Source organism: Dromiciops gliroides, chromosome 2 (assembly GCF_019393635.1).
Source record: "Dromiciops gliroides isolate mDroGli1 chromosome 2, mDroGli1.pri, whole genome shotgun sequence".
Taxonomy (NCBI): domain Eukaryota; kingdom Metazoa; phylum Chordata; class Mammalia; order Microbiotheria; family Microbiotheriidae; genus Dromiciops; species Dromiciops gliroides.
The window spans coordinates 262,731,433-262,745,609 of record NC_057862.1 but is presented as its reverse complement, the minus strand read 5'-3'; the positions used below and the strand labels follow the sequence as shown (position 1 = coordinate 262,745,609).

Sequence of the window (14,177 nt, the reverse complement as noted above, 5' to 3'; positions counted from 1 at the left end):
TTACATTCCTATAGTGATGGGTCCCAATGGACCTTTTCTCTTTGTGCATTTTTTTTTTTGCAGGGCAGTGAGGGTTAAGTGACTTGCCCAGGGTCACACAGCTAGTAAGTGTCAAGTGTCTGAAGCCAGATTTGAACTCAGGTCTGGTGTTTTATCCACTGCGCCACCTAGCTGCGCGCTGTGCATTTTTTTCTGTAAACCAACTCTCTTTTTGCAGACCTATCTCTCTTGAACCCATAGTAGGCTTCCTTCTCTGATATTCCTGAAAGCTATATCCTTTTTTAAGTGATGGTCTCTCTGTATTCATACCTATAATTGTCATAAACTATTTGAAGTTTATGAGGTTTATCCAAATGTTCCATGCTTTCAGGTTAGAGACTGAAGTGAATATTTGGGTGAATACATTTTACATGGTATTCAAAGACCAATAGAACTCTCAATTAAGTTAGTAATGTTTTGGTATGTACATACATATAATAAGACAATATAAAGAAAACTTTAAATATAGATGACAATTCAGCACATGTTTGAAAAAACTACTTCTAGTATCCTTTTGTGCTTAGTGGATTGCTTGTTAAATTGGGTTAAGAAAAGCATTTTATTAATCCATCTCAGAATGAATGGTGTATATGGAAATTTTTAATCAACTAATGTAGAGAAGTTGTCTTCTCATGTCATAACAACACATTTTTTTAAAAACACATTATGATCTGTGACAGTTTCGAGTTATATTATGTAAACAAACAGGAAAATTCATAATATTCAAGAAAACATGTAGTTATATTCTCTTTTAAATTTTATCCTTAATTAAGGTATACAACTTATCTCAGAATGTCCAGGAGGATGACCTTCAGCACTTACAGGTAAAAATGTTTGTGTTCTTTTCAATATATCCAGTTCTACAAGCTCTCCAAATTGATACATATTATGGAGTCTTATTTTCCCAGGTTATTCTCTGTTTTGTTAAAACCTATCAGAATAATCTAGAAGCATAACCACATACACTTTCTATATTTCTTATTTTGGCACTGGGCAGTTATTCCTCAAGGTTATGGTAATGATTCTAAAAACGACAATCTCTTTCCTCAGTAAGTTCAAGAAAAGGAGGTTATTGAAAATTAACTTTGTGTAAACTAATTGATACTCTAACACTAAATCACTTGTTCTGATGGCAGTTGGCCATAATTCTGAAAATGCCAAAGATTATTGAGCCTTGATTAAAATGATGTTTTCTATTAAATATGAGATGGAATGAAATGTTGGGAATAGGATTTTATAGAACAGAGCAATATAGTGATTATTAGAATATAGATAGATAGGTAGATAGATAGATAGATAAATCCTAGAGCAAGCGAGCTAGATAAATGTGTATATGAGAGAGAGAGACGCAGAGAGAGACAGAGACAGAGAGAGAATGGGCATATTAAAAATAAGTCCCTCTAAAGTCTTTATTGTTCATTCATGTAAGCAGATGAGTTCTAGCTTTTATCACACTATATTGCTCTGTTCCCGGAAGTGCCATTCTGAACCACATTTTCCTCCACCTCATATTTAATAGAAAATATCATTCCAATTAATATTTTTTAAATAATTCTTTACTTGCTAATTAAAGATTCTGCAGTATACTTCAGATTCATAATTCTGCCAATCCATACTGAAGAATGTTAAAGAAACAGGAGGCATGAGAGACAGGAGTAAATGAATAATGACCCTCAGAACACAGCCTGAAAAACTTTTTAAACTAAATCCCTGATAGGTTTTTCTGGTTATTTGAATCTTTGTCCTAGAAGTGGAAATCTTAAGAGGAAAGAATAATCCCAGTTAATTGTTTGATTTAGTGAGTTTTTCTATGTCAAAATAAACAAACAAAAAAGATTAGATACCTGACAGAAATACAAGCTTTCATTTTTATATACTAATTTTGTATTTGTTAGTGAACTTCATTTTTGTCACATCATTAAAAGTTAACCTGTTGGGGTGGCTAGGTGGCGCAGTGGATAGAGCACTGGCCCTGGAGTCAGGAGTACCTGAGTTCAAATCCGACCTCAGACACTTAACACTTACTAGCTGTGTGACCCTGGGCAAGTAACTTAACCCCACTTGCCTCACTAAAAAAAAAAAAAGTTAACCTGTTTTATTATTTCCAAAAAAATACTTAATACTCTTTTATTTTATATTCTATAGCAAATAATATAAATAGTATCTGTATATATACACATACATATATGGAGGGAGTTGTTGTTTGTCCTTCGTTCTTAAAGAGGACCTTGACATTGGGGTGATGTCATGACTTGCAATGGCAAGATATACATCAGAACAACTGGAGATAGACCTGTATGTTTTAAGGCAATTGGGGTTAAGTGACTTGCCAGGGTCACACAGCTAATAAATGTCTGAGGTGAGAGTTAAACTCAGGTCTTCCTGATTCCAAGGCCAATGCTTTATCCACTGTACTGCCTAGCTGCCCCAGAAATAATAGCAGTTAGTATGTATGTATAAATGAATATGCCTATGTAAATATAAACATTTATTTGTTTATTTTATACTGCTATCTGGCAAAAGTTTGGGGTAACCAGCACAGAGGGTTTTGTTACAAAGAGATTCCATTTGAATTTGAGATAATTTCTGTAGTCTCTAAGATTTGAACTAAGATATTTTGGGATTAACAAAATGAATCTATGAATTCATATACTATGGAAATTCTCTTCACTAAACACAGATTATAACCCATTTTGATTTTGTAGAGTAAGTCCTAGGGGCATTTCCTAAGATATATAGAAGTAAAGTGATTTACCAAAAATCATATAGCTATTAAAGCAGGATTTGGACTCCAACCCTGGCACTCTCTTACATATATCGTGGTACTTTTACCTACTTTGTCATGCCTTTATTCCCAGAGTGAATTTACAAGTTTAACTGCAAAAAAAACATCTTGAACTGAGTGCTTTTGAATATTTTTGGAAGCTAGTTTTCTATTAAAATACATGCTATGTTAGAATTTGAAATAAAATTATTCTAGTTATGGGAATTAGAAAATGTGTTTTAACAGTCTTTCATCTAGTCTAGGGGATTATTTTTTGAATAATATTTTATTTTTCCTCATACATGTAAAAACAATTTTTAATATTTGTTGTTGTTTTTTTAAGTTTTTGAGTTCCAAATTCTGTCCCTCCCTCCCTCCCCCTCCCTGAGATGGCAAACAATCTGAAATAGGCTTATACATGTGCAAATCATATAAAACATTTCTATATTAGTCATTTCATGCAAAAAAACTCAAAAAGAAGGGAAGGAGGGAGAGAAGGAAGGAAGGAAGGAAAAAAACAAGGAAAGAAAGGGAAAAAAAGGAAAATAGCATATCCAGACATCATTTCTCTGGAGGTGGATAACATTTTTCATCATGAGTCTCTTGAGATTGTCTTAAATTATATTGTATTGCTGAAAATAGCTAAGTCATTCACAGTTAATCATCATAACTGCTGTTACTGCACACAATGTTCTCCTGGTTCTGCTCACTTCTCTCTGTATCATTTCATGTAAATCTTTCCAGGTTTTTCTGAAATCATCCTGTTCATCATTTTTTATAGCACAATAACATTCCATTACATTCATATACAACAACTCGTTCAGTTATTCCCCAATTGATCCGTATCATTTCCCCAGTATCATTTCTTAACTACTATTTAAAAAAGCTGTTATGAATATTTTTACACAAATAGGTACTTTTCTCTTTTTTATCTCTTTGGGATACAGACCTAGCCCTTTGGGCATAGTTCCAGATTGCTCTTCAGAATGGTTGGATCAGTTCAAAACTCAACATTGCATTGGTGCATTGGTGTCCCAATTTTTCCACAACCTCTCTAAAAATTATTATTTTCCTTTTCTATCATATTATTCAATTTAATGGCTGTGAGGTGGTACCCCAGAGTTGTTTTAATTTGCATTTCTTAATCAATAGTGATTTAAAGCATTTTATATGACTATAGATAGCTTTGATTTGTCTGAAAACTGCCTGTTCATTTCCTTTGACCATTTATCAATTGGGGAATGATTTGTATTCTTATAAATTTGACTTATTTCTCTATATATTTTTCTTCTTTCCTTCTAACTTTGGTTGCATTGGTTTTGTTTTTGCAAAAACTTTTTAAATTTTACATAATCAAATTATCCATTTTACATCTTGTAATGCTATTGCTTGTTTGGTTATAAATTCTTCCCTTCTCCATAGATCAGACAGGCAAACTATTCCATGCTCTGCTAATTTGCTTATGGTATCACCCTTTATGTACCCATTTTGACCTTATCTTGATATATGGTGTGAGATGTTGGTCTATACCTAGTTTCTACTATATTTTTGTCAAATTTTCCAAGAAGTTTTTGTCAAATAATGAGTTGTCAAATAATGATCCAAAAGTTTGGATCTTTGACTTATCAAAAACTAAATTACTATGGTAATTTACTACTGTGTATTGTGTGCCTAATCTATTCAACTGATCCACCCTCTATTTCTTAGCCAGTACCAAATTGTTCTGATGATTACCACTTTATAATGTAGTTTGAGATTTGGTATAGCTAGGCCACCATCCTTCATATTTTTCCACTGATTTAGGGAATGATTTTTTAAAATTGTTTTCCCTCTTCTGCGGGATTCCATGGTCCTCCTTTGCTCTATCTCAGCTCAGTTCCTACCAGAGGGAACAAAATATCACTTATCAGATCAAGGGAAATACTTCCTTCAACCCAAGTCAAAATCATTAAATCATACTAGTTAGGATTTTGTTGGCCACTGACTTTATTTTTTACATAAAACAATTGATATAGCACCAGAGTGCTAAGGGTCACAGTCAAGACAACAGAAGTATAAGCACTTGCCAGTTTGGGATGGCAGCCTAGGAGAAACAAATCTCTTATCTTTTTTTCTCTTCTCCTCATTGGTTCTCTAGGGGACCAGAAAACAAGTATCTCATGATTCAGCTGATGACAGGCAGAGGGAACAAGTAAATCACCAGGAGCTTCTCTCCACCCAACCTCCCCTGCAAGTTATCAACATGCTACCAAGCTTTCTTAAGTCACTTGGAGAGCTATCACTCTCTTACAGCAACCCATCAACTAAGTTCTGGGATGTAGGACTGAGAATACCCACAACAGATGGGGTCACTTTGATCTCTTACCTCCAGGCCATCTCACTCCTCCATGGAATTCAATAAGAGGGATTATCTCTGTGTTATCTTCCTTCTTGCTGTCTTTCTTCTTCCTCTTCCTATAAGCCTCTTCATGATGGTCATACACAAAAAACACTGAAAATCAGGAATTTGGGCAAACAACCATCAGTTTGTTCCCTTTATTACATGCCTCTGCCTGATGTAGATGTGGCTAAAGACAGGTTATATTCAGTCCCACTTATTCATCACCAATTGCATATTAGATATTTGAAGGAACTACTATCTTTCTAGTTATCCAAGTTTAAAACCTTGATGCTATCCTTGATTCCTCTCTCTTGTTCCCCCCATATATCTATCTAATCAGTTGCCAGATCTTATTTCTATCTCCACATCTTTGGCATATCTCCCTTTCTTTCTACTCATTCAGCCACCATCCTAATTCAGAGCCTCACTACCTCTACCCTGGACTATTCCAATAGTTTCCCAACTGATCTCTCTGTTTCAAGTCTTGTGAGATTAAAAATTGGATATTAGATCATAAATCTCCCCTACTTAACCTTTCCCTTAATTTATCTCCCAGACTAGTAAATGGAAGAAGCTTTTGGTTTTCTAGATAGACCTTTTATTGTTATGGTAGTCACAAGGTGATGTTGATTAGAAGGATAGGAAAGTAGAAAGACAATACAAATCATCTTAAGTCTAAGCTTAGTCTATATTCCTTATAAAAACTCACCCAAACCGAAAAGGCCACCTTTGGAGAGAGGGAGACGGTCCGTGCCGCGCAGTCAGGAGCCCCGCCAAACCGGAAAAAGCTCCACTTCCCTTCTCTCCACCCCGGAAGTCGAGTGTGTAGCAGGCAGTCTGATGTGCGCAGCAGGCGGACTGTTGGTCTCCTCCCCAAAAGGGTGGTCCTTCAAAAACTGGCGTCTTTCAGTTATCCTAACTGACTGTTAAAAACCTTTCATATTTTTTACCACAGTCTACAATCTATTCCTCACAGTGGTTGAAATGTTTGCCCTAAAGCACAAATCTTACCATTCTGTCCCAGTACTCAATAAACTTCTGTGTTTCCTAGCACTGCTAGAATCAAATATAAACTCCTTTGTTTGGTATTCAAGTTCTTAACAACTTGACCCATTTTACATTTTTGCCATTTCACCTCATTACTCCCCATCATGCATTTCTATTCATGCTGGCTTACTTGTTGTTCCTCACACACATCAGTGAGATGTCATCTGTCTGGAATGCTTGTTCCCTGCCTCCTCTTCTTGGAATCTCTGCTTTCCTTCAAGATATGATTTGAACATGAGGCCTTTCCTGTCCCCCCACCTCCCGCCTTTCTCTTTCTACTCAAGGTTCCCTTCATGTGTGTTTGTATATATGTGTTTTATCTTAGTTCCCTCAATGCCTAATACATAAATACTTAGTAAATGCTTGTAGACTGATTAAGTGATTATAAAAAAACACAATGAAATAAATGGGAGGAAAAAAGCCTAGCTATTGAAATTGTGCAATGTGAAGCTCAATTATTGAATAAATGCTATAATGTCTACCTTCACTAAAATTCTCTGAAACCTCATTCTGGCATGAAGGTGACCAATCATTTCCTAAGGCTGATTGGTTAGTTTTTGTCCTTCATACTCAAAAAGTACCAAAATAACATCATTATATGTAATCAAGATGTATTATGTCCAAACATGGCTAATCAGACCAATATGAGCTCAGAAGGTTCTACCACAGGTTGGGCACAAATAGTTCATAGAAACATTTGGAGTGGATACGTTTCTAAATTTGTGCATCTCACATTTATTTTGAGCTATTACAATTGTTCTTGGCTCATAGAACAGAGCACCTTTTTTGAGCACCTGGGCAGTCCTATGCCAGTGTCTCCCATGTCTCATAATCAATTCCAAGGTTCTTCAGAGAGACCCTGAGAATGTCCTCATACCACTTCTTCTGAACTCCATGTGATCACTTACCTTGTGAGAGTTCTCCATAACATAGTCTTTTAGGCAAACATATGTTTGCCATTCAAATTATGTGGCCAGACCATCTGAATTGTGCTCTCTACAGTAGAATATGAATGCTTAGCAGTTCAGCTTGAGAAAGGACTTCAGTGTCTGGTACCTTATCTTGGCAGGTGATCTTGTAATCTTCAGAATCTTCCTAAGATAATTCAAATGGAAGTGTTTCAATTTCTTGGTGTAATGATTGGAATGATGCCACCTGCTGGAGACTTACTATAGGAAAGCTCCACCATGAGGAGAATGCCTCTGAGGGCAAGGCCATGTGGCTTTTCCTTGGTGTCAGGAAGTGACATTTGCTCATGGGTGCTGTCTATCAAGGCTACAAGCCAATCAACTTGAGGAGCCTCCCATTTCTGGGAGGAACACACGAAGTAGGAAGCGGATGCTGGGAGAGGAATTCTCTCTCTTTTTGGTTCCTGACCTCACTGTGGTAGAGGGGAGAGACTCCAGAGGACTTCACAGGGGAGTTGAGGAAAGATAGGATTGCCAGGTTGTAGGAATTCTGTTCTCAATCTTTCTCTTTCTTTTACTATCTTTCAATAAACCCTTAAAAAACCTAAACTCATTTTATCAGTGATTTTAGCCAGTTTCCCCCAAAACTGGGGGAACAGATTAGAACCTACATTTAGAAATTTAAATTATACATTGACATGGTACTAGTATAATATCCAGGTTTTGCAGGCATAAAACAATGAGGTCATCAAGCGTGTTTAGGAAAAGTTAGTACTTCTAGTGTGAGGGCTGCCAAGACCTTTTCAGGGCTCTTCATCTACCTTTGGTGTCTACCTGCTGCCCAACCCTCACATGTGGGTCCAAGAAGCTATAGCATGTGCAGCAGCCACACTCCAGTAAACAATTTGAGGAGATGGGCTAACCAAGGTTAAGGATAACTGAGGGGCCTCAAACCCATTGGTGAATTAGGGAAGCTGTCTATCCCAAGCATGTGAAGACTTCCCCTGATGGAATGGGTAGATGAGCGCAATTTGTGTCAATGACCCTGAAGATGGCTGAAGCAGGTGCCTATGGAGCATTTAGAGCTTGTTTAGACATTGAAGATGCCAAGATTTTTCAGGGCATCCCGAGTCATCACCAGTCATCTTGATTTTTTTCTTGCCACTGGAATCCAGTGACTCTGAGAGAGAGAATGAGGTCAGTGACTTCACATGCAACTCTGCCTTGCTTAAATCCAATTTATATGCAAGTCAAAAAACATCTCGCATACTATTTTACCATTGTTACCTATCTCAAAATTCCTTGGCAACAAGCAAGTAACAAAGTAGTAGGTGTGGAGACACTAGGAGCACTAGTCACAACCCTGCACACAGGTGGCCCAGGCCATAAGGTCATCTTCTCACTGGACTGAAGCCTCAGTGGGATTCAGCAGCTCTCTGTGTGTCCAAGTGGCCTTTTAAAAGAACCTCACTGCTCACCTCCTGGTGTAAGAAGGGGGCTAGAAGAAGTACCATTAAAAATGTCTGCTTTACCTAACCTACCCTTGGCCTGCTTACAGTGTCAGGCAGGGATCCCATTCTGTGGGTAAAACCAAAAAAAAATGTCCAAAAACTTTTCCAAAGGTGTTTTCACTCAGCTTGCTACATGGGATGTGTGCGTGCCTATGGACAACACGAAATCCAATAAGCCTGAAAGACAAACAGCTCTTGTTGCAAGAGAACTTAGCTGGTATCACATCCAAATAGCAGCTCTGAGTAAAACAAGGCTGGCAAATGATGGCCAGCTTACTGAAGTCTGAGATGAATGGATACATGTTTTTCTGGAGTGGCTGCAGTGATGGGGAGTGCCATGAAGCTGGCATAGGTTTCACAGAACTAACCTAATCAACAAGCTTGTATGTCTCCAAAAAGGAGTGAATGACAAGCCCATGACAATGTGATTGCCACTTGCAGGAAAGTGCCATGCCACCATTATCAATGTGTATACTCCCACCATAACAAATCCTGATGAGGCCAAAGAAAAAAATGATGAAAACCTGGAGACCCCCATCATCAATGTGCTGAAAGAGGGCAAGCTTGCAATTCTGGATGATTTTAATGCAAGAGTAGGCCCAGACTATCAGATATAGCATAGAGTTCTTGGGAGGAATGGAGTCAGAAACTATAATAGCAGTGGTCACTTAAAATTGAAGACATACTCATCTCATGACCTCATTACTAACACTGTCTTCCACTTACCTAAAAACAATAAAACTTCATGGATGCACCCTCACAGCAAACACTGGCATTTAATAGACTGTTACTATAAGGAGAAGAGACAGAAAGGGTAGGATGTGAAAGTGATGAAGACAATGTATGGTGCAGTGCCAGACTGATCATAGACTTCTCCTTTCCAATCTACACATTCACATTCAACAAACGCAACAGCCCCAAGGCAAAATGACTACCAGAAAACTTAATATCAATAGGTTAGAGTGCTTCTCCATATGTGAACAGTTTGTGCTAACTTGGAGAAATAGCAGAGCTAAAACATGGTTGGCAACAGTGGAGCAGAAAAGGAGTGAACAGCTTTCAGAAATTTGATGTACATCATTACATTTGCTCATCTGGGTCAGAATACTAGCAAACATCAAGATTGGTTTGATGGAAATGATGGGGAAATTCAAAAGCTGCTAACTGAAAAACAAGAACTCCACAGGGTTTACCAGCAGTTTAAATCACCCATCTCTATGAAGGCAGCATTTAACTCCATCAAAAGTAAAGTGCAAGTGAAGCTTAGATAGATGCAGGATTCTTGGCTCAGTAAGAAGGCAGATGAAATTCAGTTTTACACTGATAGTAACAAAACAAAGCACTTTTATAATGACGTGAAGGCTATTTATGGGCCAAAGACCTGTCCTACATCTCAACTACCCATTGTTGATGGAGTCACATCGATTAGTGTTAAGGACATGATCCTAGAGACATGAGCTGAACACTTCCACTGTTCTCAACAGACTGTCATCAATCAATGCTGAAGCCATTGACCATATACCTCAGGTTAAAGTGAATCCCTCTCTAGTAGAACTTCCTACTGAAGAAGAGTTTTGAATGCCATTCAACTCCTCTCATGTGGCAAAGTGCCTCCTGCTGATTCTATTCCAGCTGAGATTTACAAGGCAAAGGGTCCAGTGTTCATACAAAAATTGACTGAAATCTTCTGGATTATGTCACAAGAGGAAGTTATCCCAGTTCAAGGATGCTCCATTTTCCATCTCTATAAAGGTAAAGGAAGTAAGTTGTTCTTTGACAATCATGGGGTGGGGATGGGGCATCCTCTATCTTAATGCTTACTAGCAAGAATCTTGTCAGAGTCTTCCTTGGAAGATAGTCATCTACTTGAGAGCCAATGTGGCTTCAGAAAAAGCTGAGGAATAGTCGATATCATGTTTCTTTCCTGACAACTCCAGTAGAAATGCCAGGAGCAGAACAGAGATTTGTATACAATATTTGTCAGTCTGACCAAAGCCTTTGACCAAAGACTGTCAGTCATGAGGGCTTGGAAGATCATGGCAAAATTTGGTTGCCTGGAGAAGTTTATCAGTATTGTGTGTCGATTTTATAATGGCACACTTGCCCAGGTGCTGGATAGTGAATGATGATGTTCTTCCACTTTCCCAGTCACCAATGGAGTGGAGCAAAGTTGTGTTGCTCCCATGCTTTTTTTTTTTTTTTTTTTTTTTTTTTGCGGGGCAATTGGGGTTAAGTGACTTGCCCAGGGTCACACAGCTAGTAAGTGTTAAGGGTCTGAGGCCGGATTTGAACTCAGGTACTCCTGAATCCAGGGCTGGTGCTCTATCCACTGCGCCATCTAGCTGCCCCGCTCCCATGCTTTTTAGCATGATGTTTTCAGCAATGTTGTCAGAGGCCTTCAAAGAGGACAAAAACAGTATCAAGGTCATCTACTACACTGATGGTAAGTGATTTAACTTTAAAAGGCTACAAACAAAGACTAAAGTGGAGGGAAAGTTGAAACTTTTTGTTCATAGTTGATTATGCACTCGATGAAACTTCTGAAGCTGATATGTAGCAAAATATGGATTGTTCTCTGCTGCTTGTGCTAATTTTGGCTTCATAATTAACACCAAGAACACAGCTTCTTCACTAGCCAGCACCACATCATCCATATGTGGCAGCATTGCTTACAACAAATAGAGAAATTTTGAATACTGTGTTGAAGTTCACTTATCTTGGCAGTATATTTTCTAGGAATGTACACATAGATGATGAATGAAGTTGATACATACATTGCCAATCTCAGAAAGAAAGTGTGGGAAAGAATACCTTTAGACTGCCTACCAAATTAAAGATCTGAAGGTCTCTAAGGTTAGGCCTGTGGTGTATGCAATAAACATTTATTAAGCTCCTACTTCCAGAGGGCAGCTAGGTGGCACAGTAGATAGAGTTCCAAGCTTGGAGTCACAAAGACAGCTCTCTGAGTTCAAATCTGGCCTCAGATACTTGCTAGCTATGTGACCCTGGACAAGTCACTTAACCATGTTAGTCTCAGTTTCCTCAGCTAAAAAATGGGCTGGAGAAGTAAATGGCAAGCCACTCCAGTATCTCTGCCATGAAAACCCCTAATGAAGTCACAAAGAGTTAGATATGATTGAAGTGACTGAACAACAACAAACTATGCCAGGCACTATGCCTAGGCACAGAGGATACAATTTAATAAAAAGAAAGACAGCCCCTGCCCTCAAGGAGCTTGCAGTCTAAAAGGGGAGACAACACACAAAAGGAAGCTGAAAAGGGGGAGAAACAGGACATGAGGGGGCCATCGTGCATTGGAGCATGTTCATCAGTAGAATTAAAACCAGACAGGGCAGCAGATGGAAAGTGGAGTGAACTGAGAGTCCATTTTTTGTCCTCACTAAAGGAAGGCATTAGAGAGGAGTTTGGTACTCTAACCTCCAGCCCTCTAATCAGAGGGGAAAGGAGACTGAGGGAGGTTGTGTCAATCAAGGTTTGAGTTAGCCCCACTATGGTAATTTTGGAAGTAATGCACTTACCCTGGAAAGGGCATCTTGTTCTGTTGGTTAGTTGCTGAAAAGTATCTCATTTTGTTCCAATATAAAACCTGAACTGCTAGGAGACTGGACTGAGTCAGGCTTAGCCTAGAACACATTCTTATGTAGTACATGCCTCTGGGGCTACTCTCTCACCTCCCCTACCACTGGCAGGTTGAATTACTAGAGGCTTGTTTTTCAAACCTCAAAGAGTTTCTGTTTACATAGGTTTTGATTACATAGGTTTACATAGCTATTGATATTTACCATACTTAAAATTAAGACTGATAAAATTTTAAAATAATTATTTAACTTATTAAAATTATAATAAATCCATTAGATATTAATGCAAATAACATTTTAATGAAAAATATTTTCCAAAGCAAAAAAATTATGGAGAAGAATAACATTGTTTTGCATATTTTTTGCAAATCTCTTTAATGTCTAGCTTAATAGAAGACAGCTGTATTTTCAGGTCATATATTTGATGTGGCATACATTTTTTTAAAAAACTGAAGAATGCACAAGACGAAATGCAACTTTCTTAATATGGTAAACAGTATCTAAATTGACGAACATGTACCATCTGTAATGGAGAAATGCCAGAAGTCTTTTCAGCAAGATCAAGGTTAAAGCAAAAGTGTCTATTGTCAGACTTCTATTTGATATAGCATGAGGAATAATAGCTATAATAATATGAAGAGAAAAGAAAGTCGAGAATATATAGAATGCTCACTTTTGCAAATGATATTATGGTTTACTGAAGTTATTTGTTGTTTAAATTAATTATTTTGTTTAATCTCTAGGGTTCTCAAAACATAGTAGGATATAAAATAAATGTATGAAAATCATCAGCCTTTTTTGTACATTTCCAACTAAACCTTGCAGAAAAATTAATTCAGAACAAAATTACTTCAGAACATATAAACTATCTGGGAATTTTATGAATATAACTATAGAGCATTGTTTATAGATATTTTAAAAACCTAAATAATTGGAGACAATTAATTGTTAACTCTTGCTCTGGGTTAATAAAAGTAAAAATATTATTGAAATCAGTTTATAAATTCAGTTCAATGCCAATCAAGCTACCAAATAAATAGAAGTAGGCACAATTTTTACAAAATACACCTAGAAGGGGAAAAAGTCAATTCTCAAGGTCAAAGATCAAGAGTCAACCCAAGCCAAAATGAACACCAGAAAGATGAAGGAAGGCCACTTAATTCTCACATGTCCCACTCAGCTCTTACATTACCTACTTTAGCAAAGCCCTGAAATTTTCATGATCAAGAAATCCAATGATAAATAACAATAAGTAACTCCTTATTCCCCAGTACTGTCTAAAGAAAGCCACCCTCATTCTCCCCCCTCAACAAAGCACAGGATGGCCTTCCAAGATAACCAAAGACAGCCTGTAAGGCTACAAGGGGCAATAAGAGCAGAACTCTCTTATGAGAAACACCCCGGAAGGTCAGAAAACCCCAGGGTTTTCTTTTAAATGCCAGGGAATGGCAGCAGGCCATGACCATGTCAGCATGGTGGTGACCAGATCAGCCCAGTGTTGCATGGCTCAGATTGGAATAGCCCAGGTCCTGGGACTATGAGATCACTAAGTCTGCCCTGAGAAACCATAGAAATTCCAAAGATCAAGAGCTCAAAGGGGGCAGCTAGGTGGCACAGTGGATAGAGCACTGGCCCTGGAGTCAGGAGGACCTCAGGAGACCTAATAAATATATGAAAAAATGCTCATAAATCAATAATGTTAAGAAAAATACAAATTACAACAACTTTTAGATTCCACCTCACATCCATCAAATTAGCAAAGATGACAAAAATAGGAAATGACAATTATTGGAGGGAATATTAGAGATAATGTACAACAATGCACTATTTGTAAAGCTATGAACTGGTCTAACCATTCTGGAAAAGAATTATACCCCCAAATTAATGAATTCTTCATACTCTTGGATCCATAGATGCCACTACTAATAT

At 37.7% G+C, this 14,177-nt stretch overlaps 1 protein-coding gene across 2 annotated transcripts in view; it reads left to right on the top strand.

Moving 5' to 3' along the window:
• Window positions 1–14,177, top strand: part of ATL1 (atlastin GTPase 1) — a 93,503-nt gene that overhangs the window by 39,602 nt on the left and 39,724 nt on the right. For both annotated transcript variants that reach the window (XM_043982038.1, XM_043982037.1), the window contains exon 5: window positions 813–863. In XM_043982038.1, the coding sequence (XP_043837973.1) occupies window positions 813–863 (51 nt within the window). The remainder of the gene's footprint in view (window positions 1–812; window positions 864–14,177) is intronic.